Genomic DNA, 27,158 nt, shown 5'->3' with positions numbered 1-27,158 from the left:
TGCTCAAAAGTGGAGGCAGATGACATGAGCTTGCAGGAACAGGTTTAAGTGGACTAAATGACTGGAGAAGTCCGGTATGCATCACTAGAGACAAATATGCCGTTTTGAGGGAAGATCCATTTATTGTATTTTGATTGAACATCAAAAGGTCAGAAAAATTAAACGGGTACAGATTAAAAGTTTTCAATAAGTTCTATAACATGCATTTAGAGAATGTGAAGTTTTATTTAATACAGACTACATTTTTTATGGCTCGTCAGCTAGCAAACGTTGGCAAGATGGGCACAAGTTAATCCTTACAGACAGTGATTTTCTGATGTTTCTGACCTCATATATGGATGATTTAAAATGTAAAAACATAGGAGTTGTATGACAATTGTGTGTGTTGACCCATTTAGCCTTGTGTTTGTGGTCTTGGCACAGATAGATTGCCGCACTGCCATATGACTTTAAAGGATTAGTTCATGTTCAAATTAAAATTTCCTGATAATTTACTCACCCCCATGTCATCCAAAATGTTTACGCCTTTCTTTCTTCAGTCAAAAAGAAATTAAGGTTTTTGATGAAAACACTCCAGGATTATTCTCCTTATAGTGCACTTGAACGGCTACCAAACGGTTAAAGGTCAAAATGACAGTTTCAGTGCAGCTTCAAAGGGCTCTACACGATACCAGATGAGGAATAAAGGTCTTATCTAGCAAAATGATTGGCCATTTTCTAAAAAAAAAAAAATAATAATGTATATGCTTTATAAACAGAAATGCTTGCCTTGCACTGCTATGCGATGCGTGTCCACGACTTCACGTAATACATAATCACATTGAAATTGTCATGCGTGATGTAGGCTGAAGTACCGAATCAGTGTTTACGTGCAAACCTGCAAAGACTAAGTCAAACGCCGTTTACAAAAAAATTTAATATGTGTCGTTGAACGTACAACAACTTTTGAGTGGTCCTCCTTCTCCACATTTGTAAAGTAAGTCACGTCGGTAAGTCACATGTGACCTTTTCAACATAATTACGTATTATGTGAAGTCATGGACGTGCATTGCAGACCAGCACAAGGCGAGCATTTCTATTTATAAAGCATATACATTATTTTTATTTATTTTTTAGAAAATGACCAATCGTTTCCCTAGATAGGACCCTTATTCCTCGTCTGGTAGAGCCCTCTGAAGCTGCACTGAAACTGTAATTTTGACCTTCAACTGTTAGGTAGCCATAGAAATCCACTGTAAGGAGAATAATCCTGGAATGTTTTCATCAAAAACCTTAATTTCTTTTGACTGATGAAAGAAAGGCATAAACATCTTGGATGACATGGGGGTGAGCAAATTATCAGGAAATTTTTATTTGAAAGCGAACTAATCCTTTAAATGACATTTTAGCAGTAGTGACTTTCATCACTATGTTAGATCAACCAGAACTAAGAACAGCGACTATCAACCAGCCAGTACATCGACTTATAGAAATGCAACTACAAAGTTGCTAGTTTATTCATTAGAAGTGTTATATTGTTAATTATAAACTTGTATTGTAAATTATAAGTAATTCCAATATATTCTAATTGGTCTCAAATTTTTATTGCAAATATTTTTCACTAAATTTTATGGGAATTGTGGTACAGATATCAGCTATTTGTTTTTGACTTTTATATATTCATATTGTACATAATCAAATTTTACTAGTATCGATTTAGTAAGACGTTTGTTTACTAGTAGTTACTTGTCTATGTAAGATAGTACTAGTATCTACACTAGCATCTGTTAGTAAGTGGCTAAAGTATAGATACTAGTGATTGTTGGAATAAGAACAAATGTCTAATGAACGGTTCCTAGTATCAAATTAATGGGTTAAATGTAGGGATTTAACGATTCACTCAACTCACAATTCGATTTGATTCACAAATTTATTTTTTTACAAAATGAGATTTAAGACTTATTATAAATTAAATGTGTACTTTTATTATTGCTTGGACAAAATGCTGCACATTTCTTTGCGAAATTGAAATATAACACTATAATAATATAATAATAGATCACTTGCATATTATTGCTCTTTTGTTGGTTTTGATTGCTTCAATTGTCCTCATATGAAAGTAGCTTTGAATAAAAGCATCTACTAAATGACGAAATTTAAATATAATGTAAATGTAAATAACAAAACTAAATTGAAATTTTAAAACAAGCCCCAAATCACATAAATAAGTAACACAAATAAAAGAAAGCTCTTCATATAAACAGAATAAGGCTTCGTCTGTTCTCTTTCCATTTAAAATTAGATGCAACCACTGCATTTTAATCATAACCCAAACAAAGATGCTGCATACATGCAACATGAGCAGTTTTTAATCTAAATTAGATTTGATCATTTCAAAATTTGAAGCAAAAACAGAATGGTCTGACTTCAGTTTTGTGAAACTATACATAAAAAAATATCTGCATGAAACAGAAAAAGCAGAAGAGCTTAATGAGATGAAGATTCACTCTCTGCCAGCAGGTGGCGCTTAAAGCGTTTCCTTGGTTTCCACTGTAAACTTTAAATTATGAACTTTAATATGCATTATACAGAGGCAAGATGAAAAGAAGAAATACCATCTAAACTTTTATAAAGACAGTAAGTTCCCCTCAGACGTACATTCATATAAACTCCTATCCCTAATTCTTTAGCATCTCAGCTGATTTGAATCGTCTCATATTTGAATCAATTTTTAACCGGCTCACGGTTAATCGTTACATCCCTAGTTAAATGGTTAAATTGAAAAAAGATACTAGTCATTATTGTTCTATTTGATGTCCATTTACTTTGTTGCTGCAAGTCATTTTGTGTGTGATTTTTGTACTAGTAACGTAAAAAAAAAGCTAAGTATTGGTAAATACTGTACATGGTAATGAATAAATGTTACAATAGCTTGCCATAACTGAAGTGGTTTTGAATGAATTCAATATATGCTGTGAGCTATGTCATAACTTTATGCTTCATCAACAACACCGGAGGTGCCACCTTAGTTTGAAGCTGGAGCAGTGCATGTACTGTATGCCCAACTAATCCACAACACAGTTAAAATGTTGTTGACCGATGAGGTCGGACTCGGGGCAACGTTATGTGGTGCATTTGGCTTTGCTTTTTACGATTTATTCCTGTACTGAGGGCACAGTGTTTTTTTGTTTTACTTTGTAGGTCATCTTCATCGCATGATACAGCCTGACTGACAGATCCATCCTCATCTTTCAAATACAGTATTTCCATATTCTGTGACTCTGTAAGTACACCTTCACTTCATGCCATGTGTTTTTCCCCTTCATCAGTTGTTATATCTCTTAAATTCACAGACTAATTGGGATCTGATGCCTTAACATCACGGATCAAACGCTCATTACATCACAGATTTTAAGCTCGTGTCTGTACATAATCACCTGCTTATTGGGTTGTGCTCAATCCGAGATAAAACACATATTCATTCTTCAACCTTTTATCATGCAAAAAGCCAGTCTGTTCAAACATGGTCTACTTTCCTGAATGACTGCATCAATAACAAATTATACTTTTGATCATCATATAATGGCATATTATAAAATTCATAGCATGTTATTCCTTTAACCTTTCCATTGTAATCTGGAAAGAATAGACTATAAATACCACATTGTTTTTGGTATTGGAGCCAGGCTTGATGACATTGTCATTAATTTTCAGATTTTAATCAATTTGGGTTTATACTGTAAAAATAACTATTCAAAAAGTGTGATATCTGATATTTTTGACTTGTATTTCAAAAAACAGTTACAAGCTTTGGACCTTTCAGCAATTCATGCATATTTTGAATATATATATATATATATATATATATATATATATATATATATATATATTTAATTAAATTGTAATGTAAAACCAAAATTGTAGCTTTAAGTTGTATTCAGTTCATTATCTAATATCAAAGTTAATACAGAAATTGTTTTAAGGTTTGAGATATGAAATGCCAAAAGTGAATGAATTTAATCAGCATAAGAACAAGTTCTTAGATTAACTGTAATACTCCATCAATTTTCTAAGATTTAGCAAGAATAAAATAACAATGTAGTACTTCAAACCCATAAAAAAATATTTTTCTTAATTAATGGGTCTTCAAGTCTGTTATACTCACATTAGGAATTCATGTGTTTTTAACAGCTTTTGATACTTGTCAAATTGAAACTAAAAATCACTAGTGAATGCAGTTTCTTAGGACAAAAGAAGGGTTAACGTGCAATTTAATTTATGGATGATTGTGCTATTCAGGGTTTTTTTTATAATAGTCTGATAATGCAATCCTCTAAGTTCGCTATTAACATTTACATATGAATACCAAAACTGCTGTTTTCTTATCCTATCCTCTTATTAGACAGTATCAGCTGGTGTAGGTTTTCAGTGCATTCATCAGAAGTGCATTATTAAAGTTTGATTTCATCCTATTATTTCTGCTTGTAAAACATGCACACCTGAATATTGATTCAGGCAAAGCAGCCTTGTTTACACCAGAGGCTTGGAGCCACATTTTTTGTCTGTATAATTACATTTTGACAGATCAAACTGTCAAAGATAGACATTGCAATGAAGAACATTGACACACCTCTACAGTGTAAAAGTCCCAGTATTCGGTGTATGATTTATCTGTACATTGTGACATTTTATTTGATCAGGGATGTATATCTTTATGAGTTCAAATTAGCTTATTTTACACTCTTTAGACAATAATGTGATATTAAGGTGCCCCAGATCAGATCTCAGATCATCTGTCATCATCTACCCTGTTTAGCTTTCTGTTTGCTATTCAAAGAGTAGAACTAAATTTATATTAGGATTATGTTTAATGTTATGCACCAGGGTTACATTCAAATAAGTATTCCAATTTTTTTAAATCTGGGATGTCAATTAAAAATAGCTTTAAATAGAGTTCTTGGGCATGTAACTTTTTTTAACGGCAGACCTGTTGCAAGTCCCTGTTTTGGTTCAGTGAGGTTCTGAACCCTCGTTTCATTCAAATTTAGGAAATTTAGATATAATTTGTTTTTGAAAGTTGTCCTTGCACGACAAGTGCCTTAGAGTACATAAGATAGGAAGGTCAGAAAATACATGCAGACATCAAACATGTGGGAAGGGTAACTTTTATTGTAATGTCAAAATTTTCAATTTATTTTAATGTTGCCTGAACTAAAAACGAATCATTCGCTTCTTACATAGATTTCCTTTGACAGAAATGGTTTTTATTGCACACATGATTTCTGCTCAGTTTTTTATGTACTGACTGACATACAAGCCAAATTGATTTTCTGTGGTAAGCAACAGCATGCTACTACTGCATTCCTTTAATAATAGTAATGTTAATCTATATTTACATTCTCACAACCATGACTCACAGTATTAGTCGTATATTTTGGTTGATTATGTATGTTTTGGATTTTTCTTATATATTGATGACACAATCTTACCAATGTGAAATAATTTTTTTTTCCAATGTGTTTTTTATCGTCATTTGATAATGCAAGCTCCTGTGATGTCCATTTTATTGCACTTTATCAGGCAATCATTCACTAAGAAAGGCTATTGCCACTCAGACTGAACACCCTTTAGTGCATATAGTGACTGGTCATAAAGGAAGAACTGCTGTCCTGCAAGACCTGATTGGTTTTATTAGAGTGGCCCGTGCACAGTTGTACCTGCTGTACCTTCAGGGAACTTGTGTGTTTTGTTTCTGCCCTCAGAAAAAGAATCAACACTGACAAATATAATTCACCCATTAATTAAACTTCTGTCCTCATTTAATTCACATTCACGTTGTTCCGAAACCCACAGTTGTTTTCTGTAGACCACAAAAGGAGATGGATATCATGAACTACTTTGTTACTGTCTGCTTTTGTTGTATGGAAAAGAGAAGGATGAGCATCCTCAAAACATCACCTTTTGTGTGGAAAAGAGGGAAAATGGGACTGAAATGACATGACAGGAAAACATATGCTAAAAGTATAGATGTAAATGATTCAGTGAACTATTAATTTACTTTAGAAATCAGTTAGAAAACTAATAAATGATAACATTTACCTTGTTTTTTCATTTTCATTTTGCTTTCCACAGGGAAAAAAAAAACCCCATTAGATTAATTAACGTTATTTTATTCTATTAACAGTTATAGTTTTTAATCAGCATGTAGTTTGTGAGAATTTAGTGTTTACATTTCCTTCCTTGCCATATTCATATTTCTATCTTTCTTTTGAGTTTTTCCTTACTACTCACATTTAAATTTAATTCCTTTTAGATTATTCAGTTGTTTTTCATACAGTGACAATATATAAGCCAATTATTTAATTTAGCATTTTTCAAATTATTTGATTTTACATGGAAATATATAGTTGCTTTTAAAAGAATTATTACATTTGGAATAAAAAAGCATGAAAACGTCTTGGTTAACAGACATTTACATCTACTTATAACCTGCTCTTTTTTTGAGTTCTCACATGAACATTGATGAATGTGCGAGACCTTGTCTAGTGTCAGCATTTGATCATAACAGTCCTGTAACCAAATTAACAGCAAGAGGGCAGCAGACACAACCTATGAACAACCTTTCAGAAGATGTCTCCTGCTAATGCAATATCTAGATACACTGTACTCCCAAATTCAGATCCATTCCTATGTGCAGTTTACAATTTAACACATGATAATTGAAGCATGTGAGTTATGAAACAGTCTAGTGAGCTTGTATGTTAAGTTTCATGCTGACGTGACTGCGTGTGTCTTCCTCTTCCTGTTTGTGTGCATGCGATGAACGTGTGTGAGATGTGTGCTTTGGTCCTATTGGAGAGGAGAGAGCTGGTGTATGTGAAGGTCACATTTACAGTAAAGCTGCACCGGTGCTGCAGATGCAGAAGAACAGTGCTGAGATAGACAGGGAACCCTGTGTCCACTCTCCCTCAGCGAATACTGCGCCACACTGCACTCGACAGCATGCCTGTTTTCCTTGAACTAACACTGCGCACTGAAAGAGACTGCACTTTGAATATGTCTGCTATGATGTGGACATTACTTTATTTACAACCCCATCAAAAATACATTATTATAGTGTGAGTTTTTCTTATATTCTTATGATGCCCATCAAATTATGTCTGCAGTCTACAGCTGCCTTTCTGTTTCCGCAAGTTGCTCCCTTTTTTCTCTTCTTGCAACCAATTACACATTTCACCTTTAAATTAACTACCAGGCAGAGTAATTATCAGTGTGTCATGGTCTCTTCCTGTTATATGGTCTATTATGTGATGTTAAAGAGCATTAAGGGCCGTGCTTAACCTCTGACCTTTGCCCTCATCAGGGTCAGCAGCAGTATGAAGGGCGGAGGTGGAGGGAAAGAACCTCCGGAGGAGGGAGAGGTCAGCGGAAAGCGGCCCAAACGCAAGTGTCTGCAGTGGCACCCTCTGCTGGCCAAGAAAGCTCCGGACTTCTCTGAGGAAGAGGAGGAGGAGGATGAAGAGGAGCTGGAGAAGGTGAATGATTACACAAACTGGATTCACTTAAGTGCATTAAAGGGATAGTACACCCAAAAATGAAAATTCTGCCATTAATTACACATCCTTGTGTCGTTCCAAACTCGTGAGCCCTTTGTTCAACTTTGGAACACAAATTAAGATATTTTTGATGAAATCTGAGAGCTTTCTGACCCTGCATAGACAGCGACGCAACTGACATGTTCAAGGCCCGAAAGGTAGTAAGGACATTGTTAAAATTGTCCATGTGACATCAGTGGTTCACCAGTAATTTTATGAAGCTACGAGATTACTTTTTGTGTGCAAAGAAAACAAAAATAATGACTTCATTCATGCGTTGTGGTACTGTCATTAACACCCATCAAAACTGACACAGAAGAGAAGAAATTGTTGAATAAAGGCTTTATTTTTGTTTGTATTTTTTTTTTTTTGTTTGTTTTTTTTGCTGCTATGATGAATAAAGCAATACATTTGTATACAAATATTAATGACCCCCAAACTTTTGGATAGAAATATATATTGAGGGCTATATAGACAGATATTTGTCCAAAACATTTTTTTGTATTAGAATATTCAAAATCAAAATACCAATAGCATGTATCATATTGTGGTTCAGTAGTATAATTTTAGCTGGTTTAAGAAAAAGACTATTGAAATAGACCTTCCATTTCCGGCCAATCTGTTTCAGTTTCAAAAATGTGTCAGTACAGCAAAAAAGAAAGCAACTTCATACGGCCTTTAACATTGAATCATTGTTGAATCATTGTCAGGCTCACTCAGATTTGTAGAATATACAAATATATGATTGTTTAATGAAAGCAAAATGCTTTATTGAGGTATTTTAATTCAAAATACCAATACTTGAAAACCAACATTAGCAACAGAAAACCAAACTGAAAACCAACAATAGAAACAGCATTATGTCGACTTTGATTTATGGGTATGGAATCACGTGGCAGAAGGTAATGTCTTGTATTTTGGTTAATTATTTTAAAGAGGAAGGACAAAAATTCCCTATAGTTCAAATTTCATAATTTCATCTATATCGTTTTATTTTAATATTGTACTGTGGTAAAATATTTTAGCAAACATATGTGAATAGGCTTTGATTTTAATCTTAGTGTAGCTTTGTCCACTGCCACTGTTGACCAGGTCTCTTTCCACTTTCTCCTCACTTTTCTCCCCAGGAGCCGGTGTTATGTGCAGAGAGTGGAGCACAGGAGGGAGAGTGTGCCGGGATGGAAGATGACAGTGAGGAATACTCCTCTGAACAACGGGCTCGCCGGCCCATGAATGCTTTTCTGTTGTTCTGCAAACGGCACCGTTCACTGGTACGACAGGAGCATCCGCGACTAGACAACCGGGGAGCCACTAAGATCCTGGCGGACTGGTGGGCTGTACTGGACCCCAAAGAAAAACAGAAATACACAGACATGGCTAAGGAGGTAAAAATCAGTCTAAGGGAGGCAGACTATACACAGTTACCATGTTTTTTTTTTTTTTTTTTGTGGTCATAGCAATTAAATGTGATAGCAAACATAAAATTAGCTTGGCATGAAAAGCTAATAGTTTTAAATCCATGAAAAACAGCAGGAAAAAAAACTTTTAAAAATTGAAAATCAGTAGTTACAAAGGTTAAGGAAAATGTCAGCAGCTGACTTGAACCTATTAGGCAAGGCAAGTTTATTTATATAACACATTGTTTCCAAATGCAATGACTTCAGTTTTCTCCTTGTTTAACTGAAGAAAGTTTTGGCACATCCAACTGTTAATTTCATCAATGCATTGGCAAACAGTGGGGCTTTAGTCATTTGGCAATAAGACTAGGTAAACCTGGCTATCATCTGCATAGCTGTTATAGGCAATTTGGTTCTTTTTCATTCTTTGACTTAGTGGGAGTATATATAAGCCAAACAAGGGCGGTGCAAGAATTGAGCCTTGTGGGACTCCGCATGTCATGGACGTCCACTTAGACTTATGCTCTCCCATACTCACATGATATTATTTGATTATGTTCTGTTTTACACAGTATAAGGATGCGTTCATGAAGGCTAATCCTGGTTACAAATGGTGTCCTGCCACCAACAAGCCAGTAAAGAGTCCTTCTCACTCTGTGAATAACGCCCGCAAGAAAGTCTGGTCTCTTCCATCCAACCCTAGCAAGGAATCTTCAGTTGCCAAAAAACAGTCTAAAACTGACAGCACACCCCAGCTCAACTTCGCCATGGCTGGTAGGAATAAAACAAACACTTAAATGTGTCCACACATACACTACTGTTCTAACGTTTGGGTTTGGTAAGATTGCGTTTATGAAAGAAGTCTCTTATGCTTACGAAGTTTGTATTTATTTGATCAGAAATAGAGTAAAACTATTGGGAAATATTATTACAATGTAATGTTTCTATTTTGATATATTTTAAAATATAATTTATTCCTGTAATGGCAAAGCTGAATTTTCAGCTTTCATTCTGATTTGGTTTGGTTTATGGATGTTTTTTTTTTCTTCTTTTTTTTATATAGAATTCCTTGATAAATAGAAAATCTAAAAGAACACCATTTTTAAAAAAATAGACCAGTTGTAACATTATAAATGAATTTACTCTCACTTTTAATCAATTTTATTCATCTTTGCTAAATAAAAATATTAATTTCTTACAAAATAATTATAAGCTATTGAACGGTAGTGTTCATATTCCTTCATCACACTATGTCTCTAATTTTTCCTCTGCTGTGTTTATAGATCCCAATAAGATGGGTGGCTTAAGCATGCTGCTGTTAGCAGGGGAACACGCACTGACCGCCAGAGAGGTACAGTAACATCATTTTAATATTTTATTAGGCTAAGTGCAAACTTTGATCCAATCAAGACACCCAAGACCCCTTTTTTAATAGCAAACTTATGGACTGTGTGATGCATTGCCATATTTGTATTAATGTTAGGAATGCACTGTATCATACTGATTATTGGAAAGTAGTAGAGATTGTATTAAATCATTTGTATTGATTGATTTTTGATTGTATATTAAAGGGGTCATATGATGCGATTTAAATTTTCCTTTCTCTTTGGAGTGTTACAAGCTCTTGGTGCATAAAAAAGATCTGTAAATTGCAAAGACTAAAGTATCAAATCCAAAGAGATATTCTTCATGAAATTTAAGAGTCAACCACTCCTACCTAAAACGTCTCGTTCTAACACGCCCCCACATGTCTACGTCATGATGTGGGAAGATTTGCATAACACCGCCCAAATGTTCATGCAGAGAAAGGAGGCGTAACTTTGATTCTCACTGTAGTATTGTTGCTGCCACCGCCACCATTGTGGAGAATGCTGTGTGTTTCATTGTGAAAGCGAAACTACTTTGTTTGCCCTTCCAAAAGAGGACAATATCCGCTTCTTCATGCCTAGAGCTGATCGCTGGTCGCTAAGGAAATACATCAGCTTCGCGCTGTGAATCTCCGGATCGCTTTCACCATGGACAAAGCCAAGTCCAGCACGAGGTCCAGCCCATTCCTCTCTCTAGGCCATTCCTTCAGACTGACAGCTGAAGGTTTGGAATCCATGGCAGCTTTCATTGGCCAAGGCCCGGCCATGAGGCCGTTTTACCGACATGTCAAACAACCAATCACAGTTTGTTTCGTTCAGCATCACGTTTAGGGGTGTGGAAATGGCGCCACAATAACAGACAGATGTGTAAAACTCTTGGATGTATTTTAAAGATTCTATGCTGCAAACGTAAAATATTTCACATACTTTTGAGAATCCAGCCATTAGTTGATCCTGATAAGTGCTCGTCGTCACAGTTGTAATCACGATGGCTTTCTTCTTTCGTGAGGGGGTTTGGCGCCACGGCATCTTTGTTTCCATGCGGAACGTGACACGCACGTCTCCCGGAAATCCTGTATAATTCAACCAATCCAATGACGACTTCGACACTCCTGAAGTGTTTCCACTTTTGTGTGCCGTATGCATCAGAAGTTCAGCCAACGGTACATGGGAGTGATGCCTGAGGCTGACACTAGCCGTCACCCCATGGAAAAGAGGGGTGGGGTCAGCAGAGCTCATTAGCATTTAAAAGAACGTGGACTAAAATGACTTGCTGAAAACAGAGCTGAACTAGAGGTAAAAAGGATGTTGTTTTACACTACCATTGAGAAATTTTAACCAAAGCATGTTATAGACTTTTCATTAAGACCATAAAGTATCATATCAACTTGTGGAAAATGGGCATCCGATGATCCCTTTAAAACAATTTTAAATTAAATTAATATCAATGCATTCACAATTAATTTCAAAATTCTTGTAGTTCATATGCAAGAAGCAAAATAATAACATTTAGAATGGGTTAAAGTGTAATTGCATATATTCATATGCAGATTTTGCTGTAAAAACACATACGTCAGTATAACCACAGTCAAGTTAAATGAGTTTTTAAACCAGGAACACAAAGAAGGCTCTAGATGGGAATAACAGTTATTAGTCTAGATTCTTGTCCTCGTATCTTGATGTGATTGAGACAAATCTGCATCATTCTGTACTCACGGCAGACCTCTGATATAATGAGCACATGATCAGTGCTCACGTAAATAGACTGTGACAGGCCCATCTCCACGGATACGGCAGCCGCAGCGGGCTGTGACTAAACAGACTGGGATGACTGTTTTGGGCCCCAAACTGGGTTTGTGTGCCATTAGGAGGTGCATAGACTTCATAAATTGCAGAGCTTTTTGAGGCGTTGAAGACGCCATGCCAAAGTGTGTGTGTGTGAATCAGGGATGAGAGCTGTTTGTGTGTGTTCCTGTGGGTTCCTCAGACTCTCCCTCCTGTTAATCCTCTGTAAATTCCATTTTCCTGCCACTAAGTGATCCTAATTGCCTGCGGCGCAGTGCTTTTGTCACTGAAGAGAGCCACGGGAGGTTTATACAAAACAAAAGGCAGCGCCTTGTTGTTTTGCGGACAAATCACATTATATCATCGGTTTGGTCTTGTTTGAGGGGACAGGGCTGAATTCTCTACCTGTTGACTGTCCGTAATGTTGATGTCTTCTGAATCTCTGTGATGTCAAACTAAATTTCACACACGAGTTGATCCAAAGCAAATGGCATTAGTGCACTACAAGTCACTGATAAATTAAAAGTAACACCATGTTGAAGTTGCTTCTTGTCAATAGTCGTCTTGTTTCTAGTTTTTTTTGTGCTACTTAGCTAAACCAGTTAATTCATTTTTCCAGTTTGCTTAAAATAATTGAGTAATATTGTGTGTGAATGTATGTGATATTTCTTGAGCCCAATGCAAGGCAGTCCTATTTTTATGGATAACTATTTCCTTTTTTTTGGAAGAAATTAATACTTTGTTCAGCAAAGACATATTAAATGGATCAAAAGTGACATTTAAACAAATTGTTTAAAACAAATGTTCTTCTTTTGAACTATATATATATATATATATATATATATATATATATTTAAACTATTCATATATTTATATATATAAATTAAGATTTTTTTGCAATACATTAATATTCTTTTCAGCAAAGATGCATTAAATTGATCAAAAGTGAAATTTAAACAAATGTTCCAAACAAATGTACTTCTTTTGAACTTTATTTCTGTAGTAATGACTGCTAAAACTTCAGCTTTGCCGTTACATAAACAAATGACATTTTATATTGTAATTGTAAACAGTTCTTTTGAATTGTAATAATATTTAACAATATTAGTTTTTACTGTAGTTATGTGCAGTCATGGTGAGCATAAGAGAAACATCTTACAGAGCCCAAACCTTTAAGCATTTCAAAACAAATATTTATTTACAAATATCAAATATGTGAATTTATTTCTCTACTTCATTATATGCAGTATTTAAATAACCTTTAATCATTATATCAAAGCCAGTTCATCATGTTTCTGGTTTTGGGCCTAAAATATATATATTGTACATTATGTAACCATATGTAGCATTGTAAAAAATTATAATGATCTGTAATTCAGAATATTTTATTTAAATTACTTATTTCTAAAATAACCTATATCAACTGACTTCAGTGAATACAAAGTAGATTATAATTATTCAGCTTTTTTACTAATGCTGGTGTCTAGTTTGTGAGGTAATGTGAAGTGGTTTCCAGCGTAGACACCTCAAGCTGTCTCGTTGTCTGTCACTTCCTGTTTAGACAGCATAATTGATGGGTATTTTTTATTTTATTGAATCTACCTGTGGCTTTTCCATCAAACTGTCAACAGAGGGAGGTGTTGAGTTGTAAATGTCAGTGGTCATTTCAAAGAGGACGTTGATTCGAGGTTGTTTTCTTTTATGGCTTTGTTCTGCTTTACTGATTTCTTTTTTTTTTTTTTTTTTTATCCTTTCGTTTTAGATTTCCTCCAGCTCTTCCCAGACAGGATGCACAGATGTTGCTAAGCACACTGGGAAATCAGCCCTTTTCCAGCTGGCTGAGGTGAGACCACCTGAAGACTTGTCAGTCTTTAATAACAAACCCTTAAATCCCTCCTTAGCAGTGAGATGTCTCAGATATGGGTGACTGGCTGTGTGCGTCTAAATGTCTTGCTTAATGATCTAAATGCATTTTGTTGAAACTCATGTTTTTATTCTTTCCCCTCAGATTTCTTCCAGTCCAGTGCAGCCAGCTGGGGGAAGTAAGAACGCTGAGGACACAAGCTCTCTCACACATGTAGAGGTGAGGGTTTTTGGACACTCAAGTGAAAGAAGTGCTACATTAATGTGGAAGATTTCCATTATCTTGTGAATTTATAATTGAACACTCATTTGGTTAATTTTAATGTCTTTTTAGGCCTCTGGACCATCTCAGCCAAGTTCACCAGACCTGCCCAAGAGTTGTGTTAAATCACCCTTGTTTCAGCTGGCTGAGGTACAGATGAACTCTCCTAGAAACTCCATTGCCCCCGTCCATCCCACTCAGAATGTTTTTCATCCCACCTTACCTCACTCATAGTGCAGATACAGTCCTGCTATGCTAGGAAGGAATTATTCTTAAATGCATTATGCAGTGTTCATGTTGACTGTGTATATATATATTTTGCAGTCAGTGACCACAGCAGAAACCTTCAGTAACTCAAAAAGTGCCAATAAAATGTCCCACTTCTTCTTTTGCTGGTGTGTTACCTGCTAGAACACCAACTTCCTCCATCCAGCCAGCCATTTTTATACTCCTGAACTTCCAGTCATCGCTTTTGCTTTCGTCATTTCTCTTCAGTGTCATTTGCTCTAAAGGCCATCTGCTAACTATTAACTCTTAATTTGAGCAGTTTGCACTTTCTGTTCTTAAATTGTGGCTTAAACGTGACACTCTGTGATGCAAGACTGGTTGTATTACGCAGTTTTTTTACTGTTAACCTAAACTAAAACTAAAAAAAAAAATGTTTTCCATAATTAAAAGAAAGCTTAAAAAAAAACCCTTTACTTAAAATACTAGAGTGAAAATGAGAAATGATGCTTTGGCAACTAACTGAAACACGTTTAAGGTGAGGTACTTAAATTACTAAAACTTTAATAAATCAAATATAGAAATATTAAAAAAATTATTAAAATATTACAAATAAAACACTCACCATCACAACATGGTGATTTAAATCAGAATTGTATTCCTCTCTGTGGGTGAATTTCCTAAGTTGTCCGAATAATTTCCTATTCCTCTGTTTATTGCTCTCAATATATGTGTTTTGTGTGTCTCTGTAGCAGATCTCCTCCAGTAGGTCTCAGTCAGGGTCTGAGGGGAGGCAGTGCGGCCAGTCGGCTCTTTTCCAGCTCGCTGAGGTACAGCACCAACCCACATACAGCACAATCACTGCCCCGGGTTACACAAAGATGCAAGACAGGAGGATGAATCTTATGCTACATACAGTATTTGATGTTATAATGCAGAATTAAAGCTCAGTGAGGCAGTGGCTGGTGTTGACAGGTTGGCATGAACAATGGCAAGCAATGTTATGTAATAAATCCCAGGAGAGTTTTGAAGCGTAGGCTGCCACCTGGTGGGTGTTTATATATTTTAAAATCAACATGAAATTAAAAAACGGACCCTTTTTCTTTCTTATTACATGTTCCTGGTGTAATTGTGAACAATTCATCAGTACATGTTTTCTGAAAAGTGTAAAAATCACAATGTAGCTAAAACTCTTTTAACAACTTTGCTTTAGAAAATAAGATAACATGTATTTAACATTTATGCTTAGATATAAAACAATATTAATAATAATAATATAAATATCACAAAAATTGGGAGGCAGGCGGATGTCCGCGCGCACACTCTGATTACGATTTTTACGTCACGCATACCATAGCGGACACAAGCGGATTCACGCACGCGGAAAGTATAACACAGGCTTTAGACTTTAAATACACTCTTAAGGAGACAGAGCATATTTGACATTATACTTATCTCTTTATACCATTTTCTCAATCAATGCAAGAAAAGAACCCCATATTTTCATATACAGATCAAGGTGTCCTGAGATCCTAAATATCCCACGTTCATAGCTAGCAATATTGGACATGAGTTCTAGCTATTCATCAAACGACAAGAGCATAACAGATTTCCGATGTCTCAGAATGACTCTACATCCAGACACCATAGCTAGACGGCACCATTGCCTTTGTTGCCAGGAGAGGCAAGCATCTTCTGGTAAAATACCCAGCATACAGAGAGCAGGGTTCTTGTGTAGTGTTAGGCTGAAAATGTTAGTAACAAAATGTACAGTTTTTTCCTACAGTTCTTTAACCTTATCACAATCATACAGTATGAACCATAGTACCAATATTGTTATTACATCGCCAGCACAGATCATTATCTCTCAATTTAAGTCTAGCCATCCTGCTTGGAGTCCAGTAACACCTTGATAGTTTATCAGTTCGGGTTGAATTTCACAAACAGAAGCATCCCATTTGGATACAACCTGCTTCCACATTTCATCCTTGATTGTTTCCCCCAGATCTCTTTCCCATGCCACTTTAAGTCCACTTAAATTCGGTGCATTAACATCTCAAATTAAGACATAGAAAGCTGAACAACCTCCTTTTTTATGACTGATTGTGACAAAGATGTGCTGTATATCCGTCGGTGGGTAGAGGCCATTTTTAATGGTTGCAAGGACACATTGTCCTATTTGCAGGTATTTCCAAAAGTCATTATTCGGCAGATTATACTTATGTTTCAAATGATTAAAACACATGTTCTCCTTCATAAAGGTTATCCAAGAACCACATCCCTTTATTGGCCCACTGTATCCAGCGGAAAGGCTTCTTATCTATTTGTAATTTAGTATTATACCAGATTGAGGCTCTAGGTGTCAACAATGGGGGTTTGTTTCAAGTTTAAGTGATACAATTTCCAACTTTCTCTAACAAATCTAAGTACAGGATTGTGGTCATGCAAGCTGTGTCAAGAAAGCCTCTGTTGGAAAAGGGGCCAACAATTCCTTTTCAATATGCACCCACGTAAGGGCTACATTAGGCATCATATTGATTTTAGTCCACTGCGAAAGTGAAAACGACCAATGATACCAGTCAACTTTGGGCAGAGAGAGCCCACCCAAACTTTTAGCAGAATACAGTTTGGTACGATTAAAAAGGGGTTTCTTCCCTTGACAAATAAAGGATTCTACATTCTTATTGTACTCCTTCAGAAGTGATAGTGGTAATGCAAGGGGGAGCATATATGACAAATAATTAATTTTGAGAACATTTATCATTAACTAGATTAATTCGACCCAAAATAGACATTGTAAGTTTGCTCCAATTCTGTAACAAATTTTGGGTCTCTTGAATAACTGGTTGAAAGTTAACCTGCATTATTTTTTCTAATCCAGGTACAAGTTTGATTCCCAGATAAACTAACCCAGATGAGACCCATTTAAATGGCCATTAATTTTATATCCTGATATTTGGGAAAAGTCATCAATTAAAGAACACGTAGTGGGTACAGTTATTTGTGGATGTCTAGAGGTAAGTAAAATATCGTCGGCATACGAAAGTATTTTATGCTCCTGCTGACCGGCTATAACAACTTTAATATTTGGGTTGCTGCGTACAGCTATAGCCAATGGCTCTAAGATCAACACAAAAATGAGAGGCGAAAGGGGGCAACCCGACAAAATGCATATTTAAATATATGTGCTGAAAATGAGTTTAAAAATCTTATTCTTATTCATTGGATTCACATTTTTTAGAGATGTATAGATGTTTTAAACAAGATAAAGATACTAATTAAAAATTGCATTTGCGAAAGTATAGAAACTTCAAAAATGTCATCATTCAAACATTTACTAATGGATAAAATCCAAGGGCCTACTTTTTCACTTTTAACTTAGCATTATGTCACAGTAGTGATTTAAAATGGGTTACGAACAAAGTCTCATGTTGACTTCCAGGCAGCTTTTATATCATTTTTCCATAACCTGATGTGCTTGTGTGTGTATATAGATGTGTTTGGCCTCTGAGGCTGAAAAGATGGAAGCTCGATCCTCCCAGCCCTCTGGTGAATCCTCCTCACTCTGTGCTCAGCACAGCTCAAGTAGCAGAGTCACCGCAGAACACGAAGACACTCCTGAACTTCCTGTCACCACTTCATCATCATCATCCTCATCATCCTCTACCTCCGGATCCACCTCGTCCTCCCCTACTGACACCACCCCATCTGATCTCAGCCCGTGTAAGACGCTGAAGAAGAAGAAAAAGAAGAAAGAAAATAAAGACTCAGAAGAAAATCCTACATCGCCCAAAAAGGCGAAGAAGCGCCATTCGCCTGAGTCGGACCTGGACAGTGTGATGTTCACCATCGAAGCAGTAGCAAAAGGTGCTTGGGGCTCGGAAGAAACACCCAAGAAGAAAGCTCGTCTCTCAGGTAGTGAGAGCAGCTCCACAACGGACCAATCTCCAGCCGTGAAGAAGAAAACAAAACCTAAACCGAAAAAACAGTTGAAGTTAAAAGACGATGACGCGGAGGAAGAGGAAGAAGGGGATGAAGAGACCAATAAACTGGAGGATGTAGAGATGAAAACTGAGGAAGCTCCTCTGACCCCTAAAGATGAGTGTGAGAATGAGCCAGACATGAAGGTGGAGCCCCCTGTTGGCGTGGAGGACACGACACCACACTGCTCTCCTCCTCATCCTACAGAACTGGAGGAGAAAGACACAGACACCAAACAACCTCAAACCAGACAGGAAGATAGAGAGCAAGAGGTTAAGCCAGAGACCTGTGGGTCCAGGAAGTCAGAGCGAACCTGTAAAGGAGCGCTTTATAAGACTCTTGTGTCCGAAGGGATGCTTACATCACTGAGAGCAAATGTGGACAGAGGTAACGCACCTCCCACAGGTTCCTTTCCTGTTTGATGATCTTGTCATAGGTGCTGTGTGACTGGATTTGAAACTCATTACACATTAGTTCAAACTGATCATGTGGAGCAAATAGTAGCATGGGAAAACATACTTCCGCATTTATATCTCCTTATTTTGCAAATATGCCAACGACACAAAAATAGATTAGGTTGTGCTTCCTAGCATTTTCTAAGGCAGCCTTGTACCCTTGTAGGCTGAAGTACAATTTTAACATCATGTTGTTTATTTTTTATATCATATTATACTGAATATCATTAACATTTTAACTTAATATGACTCAATTGGCCTTTATCTAAAGTAATTCATATATACACTAAAATCAGGTGATACAGTGAATGAAAAAGTGCTGTTTTGGTCTGTGTTGTAGGGAAAAGAGGATCCATCCGAGGAAGTCTGTCCGATCATGAGGGCAGCTGGAATGACGAGAGCTGGGGATTTTCTCAAGCTGCGACCAGCAACCCAAAAAAGCTCAAGAAGTCCAAGTCTAAAGAGGAAACCACCCCAGGGTGAGCTGTAATTCCCCGTCACATCACTGAATCTGCAGGGAAACAGTGATTCTTCTCCTGCAGAGGAGTTTGTTTTATTTGGGCTGCAACTAACATTTTTTTTTAAAATGGAATATATTTTCCCTCTATAAAAAACATCTAAAAAAAAAAAAAAAAAACGGCACTTTTTATTTTCTACATTTTATTAAGAAAATGTATTTGATATTTAATTAAAAGTGCAATTTAAATAGATTTTAAAGGTGCAATGTGAAATATTTACAACGATCTATTTACAGAAATGCAATATAGTATACATAACTATGTTTTCATAGGCGTATAAAGACCTTACTTAATGAACTGTTATGTTTTTATTACTTTAGATTGAATTATTTTTATCGACATACACCGCGGGTCACCTTACATGGAAGTCGCCACCTTGTTTCTACAGTAGCCCTAAACAGACAAACTGCTCTACAGAGCGCGTTTCGTCAATTTGTTTTTCTTGCGAATAAAACACTGACACAATGAATAACAAGTACATTAACATTCACAATAACATCGATTTATTGCATAATTAAGTAAATATAATTTCTTAATTTACCTTTGTAAAGAAATCTCATTGCTGTCTTTAGCAACGACATCTTTACCTGTGTCGGCCACCGTAGCTTCTCTAAAGGGAGGGGTGAGCGGGGGACTGGGCCATTGGTTGCAATTTGCAGCTTCACCACTAGATGACGCTAGAATTTACACACTGCACCTTTAAGATTATCAAAACAAACTAAAATGTTCTATTATTACAAATGAAACAGAACAGCTTAAACACCCTAGTGAAAAATAAATATATTAAAATGTATTTGAAATATATAGAAGGTATACTACAAATACATTTACATATTTATGTGTTTAATAAAAAATACCCTGGAATTGGACTTTTGGTATACTAAACTGGTATACTTAAATTCTGCTAAACTAATTTTGTACTTAATTCACTTTAATTGTGAAAGTAGTGCTGAAGTCCAACTAAAGATATACTGAAGTATATTTGATTGTGCTAAAGTGTAACTACTGCAAGTATGCTTCAGGTACTGATATTATTCAGAGATCATACAATCCTCATTAAAAAACATTTTAGGTTTAATTTTAAGAAATATGCATTGTGCACAAGTAGTACTCCAAATAAAGTTTAATTATAATTTTTATAGCAGTAAATCTCGAGCGATATGTTAGTAAGTACATTTGAACTGTACTTGGTATGAAGTTAATTACAAATTTGTTGTCAACTTTATCATTTTTGATTTTTAGTGATTTAATTGATTAGTTGCAGCCTGATTCAACATTGATTATTATGGTGGCCAAGAAGTGCAAAAACTAATTATAATTCTGAAAACATTACAACAAATTACAACCACAAATGCAAATGCAAATCTAAAAAAACAAAATAACTAATCAGAAAACACAACAACGATTCTGAAAACATAAGTCACGAAACACAATTACAAATCTGAAAACAAAATAACAAGTCAGAAAACACAACAACAAATCAGACAAACCGGAAAAGGTAGGTCAATTTTGAGATGGCGCCATTGGTGTGAGAATAGATTACTCACCGCTGACTGGACGAGACATCTGTCAATCAAGGTAGCCTATACAGGAAGAACAGCAGACTAGTGGTAGAAAGTTCAGAGATTGTCTTAAAGTAGCTCAGTTTAAATGTATTGTATGAATTGCCCCTTACTATGGAATAAAACAAAATATGCATGTACATTTACAACACTGTACTTATATTATTGAATCAGATTACAAAAAAACTAGTTAACGCTAATGGGAGGCTCTTTCTAATACAGTGAAATTTGTCATAGTTCTCTCTTCTGACTGCCGTTCAGTCTCTCTCAATTTTTTTTTTATTAGTCGTGAAAACACTAGATCGTGGTAGTTTCCTTTTGCTATTTGAACAAATGGGAATTAAAAAAAAAAAGAGGTTTGTTAAATTGGGATTTTTGTGGGGCAGAGAGAATATTAAAGGGAGAATATTAATACAAAATATTAAGAGTTGAACAGTGTTTTTATTAGGAAAATTAAATTGCAATTGAATTATATCAAACAGCATTATGGGTGCTTTCACACTAACACTTTTGGTGTGCACTCGGGTTCAGTTGATGTCAGAGTTCGGTTCATTTGGATGATGTGAACGTTGTCTTCCGAACTCGGGTACACACCTGTTAACTGCACCCGAGTCCCCTTAAAAAGGGTGATCTGGGGTACGGTTCATGTGAACTTCAGTAGGCTATGGTTCGCTGCTGATACGAACGCAATCATACCAAATCACGGAAGTGAACAGCTATTAATGACGTATTATTAGATAAAAAAAAAAAAAGTCAAAATGTCAGAATGACGAGCGTGACTGACGTGCTGCAAGCAGAGAGCTGTATATCTCATTTCATTGTCGTTGTGTTTTCTGACTTGTTATTTTGTTTTTCAGATTTGTCGTGTTTTCTGAATTGTTATTTTGTTTTCGGATTTGTTGTTGTGTCTTCTGACTTGTTATAATGTTTTCGGAATTGTTATTTTGTTGTGTTTTCTGAATTATTTATTTTTTAGATTTGCATTTGCGTTTGTAATTTGTTATTTTGTTTTCAGAATTGTGATTTGTTTTGCACACCTCTGCCACGGTAGATTATTGATTGATAATGTAATTAATATTAGCTGAATCAGTATATTTGACCATGAGGCTTACTTTTTGGTTAGCTTTTTTTATTAGGTTAATTGGAGAGTGTTAATGGTCTAAAAAGACTTAACATTTCTCAGTTTCTGTTCATTAGGTTAGCTTGATAATTAATTAACTAGTCCAAAGAGTTTTGTACATTTAAAGGAAATGTTGAACATAGTTTCAGACTAAAATTGCAGAATAAAGTTTTTGAAAAACATTCCATTGTGTTTCTTCGTGCAATATTAAAGTCAGTTTATCTAGCAGACGTTAAATCCAGATGAGCAGACTTTGCACAAATGGCTAATGTTTTATTGTGTATAAAACTGACAGACTAGGAAAGCTTGAAGAGGAGTTCGAGAAAAAGTTCAACAGCTTGCCGCAGTACAGCCCCCTGACTTTTGACAAAAAGAGTGTGGCGGTAACCAAGAAGAAAAAAAACAGTACGTCCAGCCCTCCTGAACCGCCCAAACCCTGCAAGGGTGAGTTCACTGCGTGCATGGAAACTGACATCACATCCTCCTGGCCCCCACACTCATTTCCTCATTTGCTTACTTTCTTAGGAAGTAGTCATCTCATGTTCAGAATGACATGACTTCCACCTAACATAGCATGCTGTGTATTTTTTTGTTCTGTTTTATTGCTTTTGAAATTAGGTTCATCTTCATCTCAGAAAAAGACCTTATTCCACAAGATAGTGAACAAGTACAAACACAGGAAGGAGAAATCCAGTGCCGCAGACAAAGGTGACGCCCCCACAGCCATCAGATATCAGCCTCATTCTGTATTCAAATGGCAAGACTGTGTGAACGAGTGCTGGAAACTGTGCTTGCATGGTGTTGGTTGTTGTTTGTCCGTGGTTTAGCCCAGTGTGCCCCAGTGTTTCCTGCCACATAGCAGGGAACGCTGTCATATCTAGGTCACTGTATACTCTGGTTATCTTAAAGGGGCACACGTGTCAGTTATGTAAGTACTTTTGATGCAACCTGGTGTGGTGTAGTACAAGTGGCACAAGTTAAATGCATTATAACATCCTAAAGCATCATTCATTTTCAGGCATCTGAATTAGGACTTCCAGGTCGCATTTTTGAGCGATTTCAACATGACGTATTTCTCTGTTCCTTTAGACGTTGTCCCAACTGACCCAACTGTGGGTACAGAATCAAGTCCAGTGGTGAAGTCGGGCAGTCCGTGTGTGTCTCCCTCTCCTGAACCCCAGAAGGTTCTGGATACGCCTGTGGGCAGTCAGAAGAGGAAGGCCAGGAAGAGTAAAATCACACACTTAGTGCGCACGGCTGATGGCCGATTGTCACCTGCAGAGGGTGAGCTGAAGCCACAGTTTCCTGTTACAACATCTTATTTCTGATTTCTAAACTGATCATTTCTTGCAGAAACGCTCTACACCCATGTTCTACTTTTGTTTTCCAATGTACATTGCTGTTCAAAAGTTAGGATGTTTTAATGTTTTCGTTTTTAAAGTGTCTTTTGCTCACTGAGGCTGCATTTATTTGATCAAAAATACAGTCATTTATTTTAAATGTTAAAAAAATGTTTAAAGGTTTTTTTTTTTTAATTACATTTTTTACATTTGAAATCTGTTTTTTAGTTATGCATCCTTGCTGAATATAAATTTCTATTTTATATTTTTATATATATATATATATAATATTAAAAGAAAAACAACAATATAATATGTGACCCTGGACCACAAAACCAGTCTCAAGTGTCAATTTTTCGAAACTGAATAAATAAGCTTTCCATTGATGTATGGTTTGTTAAGATAGGACAATATTTGGCCGAGATACAACTATTTGAATATCTTGAATCTGAGGGTGCAAAAAAAGCCCCTTTAAAGTTGTCCAAATGAATTCTTAACAATGCATATTACTAATCAAGAATTAAGTTTTGATATATTTACTGTAGGAAATTTACAAAATATCTTCATGGAGCATGATCTTTACTTAATATCCTAATGATTTTTGACATAAAAGAAAAGATAATTCTGACCCATACAAAGTTTTTTTGGCTATTGCTACAAATATACCCCAGCGGCTTAAGACTGGTTTTGTGGTCCAGGGTCACATATGAAAAGAAAACTTAAGAAAAATTTACAGATGCATCATGTTTAAATAAAGTTAGCCACTAATGCCACTTACCACAGTAGAAATGCGCTATTCAAATATATTTTCTCACCTTTGTATACCACAACCAAAAGTGGCCACCAACAAAAGAGTACTAAGATAAAATAAACCACATTAAGCTGTCATCTCAACATGGTGGATCTTTCTCATGTAGAATAAAATGCATATGAGTGTGCATCCCTTAGAAACATTTCGATTGTTAATCTCTGCCGTCCTGCCAATAAAAAAAGTTCTTGAAAAGTCTAAAATTCTTTTATTACTCTCTATTACAGCAGAAGACAAATCCAAGGATCAGACCAAGAATCAGGATGAAAAGCCATTCACTCAAGAGACATTATGCAATAGGGGGGTCTGCTACAATGACCCCAGATCAGCGGAAGTGGACGTGACGGATGCATCCGGGGGCCTTCCGGCTTTCTTCAGCTTGGCTGCTCTGGCTGAGGTTGCAGCCATGGAGAATGTGCACAGGTAGAAGGGAAACCCTGCAGTCTCATGGCTGAGATGGTGTGTGTGTCTGTTGATGATAACCACTTGTATGTTTGTTCCAGAGCCCAGCGTGCTGTGAGCATCCCCACTGAAGGTCAAGTGAAGGACATGGCTCCTGTGCTGATTTCCTGTGCGGACCAGTGAGGCCTCAGCCTGGCCCGGGACGGGTTTAGTCCGGACTGGGCTTATGTACAGATATGCTGGGGCCTTAATCTTAATCCTCGGCCTCAGATGCCGGGGGGAAAGAGCGAACGAGAGCGAGAGAGACTGGAAAGGGATGAGGGAAGCTCTGAGCCGGATGAAGATGTTTTATCCCAGAAGCTTTCACCTTACACCCAACCCCATCCTCCCTCCCTCCCTCCCTCTCACCCCCTCAGGGCCCTGGGGGAGCCAATTCTGGTCCCTACGCCTGTTTCCTCTAGTGGCTCTGGACCAGTTATCAGACTTTACAATCTGCAAGAAATGGCTACTATTTAAGGTCAAGTTTTGCCTACAAAAAGTGCATTTGAAGCAAGTGCTCCCTCTCTGTCTTTTTCTATCTGTACGTTTCTGTTCCTGGTCAGCTTCATTGCACAAACGTCTTTTTCACACAGCAGCGTACACCTTCTCTCGGTCAGAGGAATGTTTTGTGGCTTCCTGCCCCCCTTTTTTGCTCTGAATCTTACGAAGAGAGAGAGAGAATGTGTGTTTTCAGACTGTTTAACCTCAGCCTCATACCTCACAAACCTGTTCAGATTTGTTCTCTGCACAGAAGCACCACCTTCACCTTCATAATGCACAGTTGATACCTAGATGCCTCTTTCTTTCAAGCAATGACCCTCAATGTGTCCGGTGCCTCTGTAGATGACAGTTGTTCAGAGATAAACTACCTGTTTTCCGCTCACAGACAGCAGCGATGTGTCGGGGGGAAGCCGGATGTTTGCGCAAGCTGTACTGCGGTTGTTGAGCAGGGTCCAAAATCAACACTTGCAAAGCATTGAATATTTTATTATATTAGTTTACATTACCGTTCAAAAGACTGGGATCTGTAATAACGTTTTTGAAAGAAGTCTCTTATGGTCACCAGTGTTGTATTTATTTAATCAGTGATTAATACAGTAAAAACAATAATATTGTCAAATATTATTACTATTTTAAATATTTATTTTCTGTTTTAAAATTTAATTTATTCCTTTGATGGCAAAGCATCATTACTCCAGTTTTCAGTGTCACGTGATCCTTCAGAAATCATTCTAATATGCTGATTTGGTGCTTAAGAAATATTTCTTATTATCAATGATGAAAACAGTTATGCTGCTTAATAGTTCTGTGGAAGTCTTGATACTTTTTCAGTTTCCTTTGAGTAGAAGGTTTAAAAGCAAAGCATTTGTTTGCAATAGGAATGTTTTGTGACATCATAAATGTTACTGTCACTTTTGATCAGTTTAATGCATCTTTGCTGAATAAAAGTATTAATTTCTTTCAAAAAAAAAAAAAACAATTACTGACCACTTTTGAACGGTAATGTTTATTCTAAAAAAAAATTTTTTTGTAGTGTAAAATAATCAGAAATATACAATATTTCTAGTCTGCAAATTTTATTAATTGTTCCATTAACTGTTGGCAGTTGAAAATAGTTAATTTTAGACCCTGCCTACGAGTGTTTCTGACTGACTGACTCACCTGATGGAAAGCCAGTTGGACCTTTTTATATCGTGACACCCCATCACTTTTAGCTTTGCGCTCTTCTCTGACATGTACAGCTAACAATGAGTTCATTATCAGAGCAGTATGGCAATACTTGAACGAAAAAAATGCATTTTATGTCAATACTTGACCTTACTGCAGTGTGTAGCGTCTTGCCGGCTAATCCAAAAGAGTGCTACTTCTCTCTAATATAGTTTTAATAATAGACACTGCACTAATTTTTAGCTACCATAGACCATGCTTTTAGTTGTCGTTGGCTTTCGTTATAATAGCAAGTTTTGTTTTTGTTTTAGTCTCAAGTTAGCTTTTGTATCATCACTGAGATACTCAGCCCTTGTTTTTTTCTGTACCTGAGGCTGTAGACGTCATTCCAGCTCAAAGTTTTGCTGATTCTGTCCATTCCTCCAAGCACATGGTGGGAGAGAGTTTGAGAGGAAAAGAAAACAGGGATTGATGTAGAAGATAAAGGTGTTTTTCTCTCTCTCTTTTTCTCACAGACACACACTCACAAACACCTTGAATTGTGGGAGTCAGCATAGCATGTTCTCCTGCGACGTGCACATCCTGTGTTTTAGGCACTTGTGAGTCAGACCCTTTCAGGGTCATGTTCTGGTCTTTAAACCAGATTGTGTGCTGTGTGTCAATGACACATTGCAAACAATCCTGTTCTTATTAGTATGTTTGTCTCGTGAACATATCTAAACAAATTCTTCAAACAAGATCAGTTTGTTTGAGAAGCAAAATTGTGTTTAGCTTTCCTCTCCCTTTTTTTAA

At 36.4% G+C, this 27,158-nt stretch overlaps 1 protein-coding gene across 8 annotated transcripts in view; it reads left to right on the top strand.

Moving 5' to 3' along the window:
• The window catches only part of LOC109082496 (HMG box transcription factor BBX-like), a 31,356-nt gene extending 5,556 nt beyond the window's left edge, over positions 1 to 25,800 (top strand). For 2 of the 8 annotated variants that reach the window (XM_042732661.1, XM_042732660.1), the window contains exons 2-17: positions 3,181 to 3,262; positions 7,343 to 7,514; positions 8,702 to 8,959; positions 9,544 to 9,745; positions 10,255 to 10,322; positions 13,886 to 13,966; positions 14,132 to 14,206; positions 14,321 to 14,398; positions 15,226 to 15,303; positions 17,968 to 18,841; positions 19,250 to 19,388; positions 22,405 to 22,553; positions 22,728 to 22,817; positions 23,199 to 23,393; positions 24,485 to 24,680; positions 24,761 to 25,800. In XM_042732661.1, coding sequence (XP_042588595.1) covers positions 7,356 to 7,514; positions 8,702 to 8,959; positions 9,544 to 9,745; positions 10,255 to 10,322; positions 13,886 to 13,966; positions 14,132 to 14,206; positions 14,321 to 14,398; positions 15,226 to 15,303; positions 17,968 to 18,841; positions 19,250 to 19,388; positions 22,405 to 22,553; positions 22,728 to 22,817; positions 23,199 to 23,393; positions 24,485 to 24,680; positions 24,761 to 24,842 — 2,724 coding nt within the window. In that variant the 5' untranslated portion in view covers positions 3,181 to 3,262; positions 7,343 to 7,355 and the 3' untranslated portion in view covers positions 24,843 to 25,800. The remainder of the gene's footprint in view (positions 1 to 3,180; positions 3,263 to 7,342; positions 7,515 to 8,701; positions 8,960 to 9,543; positions 9,746 to 10,254; positions 10,323 to 13,885; positions 13,967 to 14,131; positions 14,207 to 14,320; positions 14,399 to 15,225; positions 15,304 to 17,967; positions 18,842 to 19,249; positions 19,389 to 22,404; positions 22,554 to 22,727; positions 22,818 to 23,198; positions 23,394 to 24,484; positions 24,681 to 24,760) is intronic. The other 6 variants (XM_042732663.1, XM_042732662.1, XM_042732667.1 and 3 more) reach the window with 5 other exon arrangements.
• Positions 25,801 to 27,158: the final 1,358 nt, after the last annotated feature.

Source organism: Cyprinus carpio, chromosome B10, assembly GCF_018340385.1.
Source record: "Cyprinus carpio isolate SPL01 chromosome B10, ASM1834038v1, whole genome shotgun sequence".
Lineage (NCBI taxonomy): Eukaryota > Metazoa > Chordata > Actinopteri > Cypriniformes > Cyprinidae > Cyprinus > Cyprinus carpio.
The sequence above is the reverse complement of the archived record's forward strand: the minus strand, read 5'-3'. Positions and strand labels throughout refer to the sequence as shown.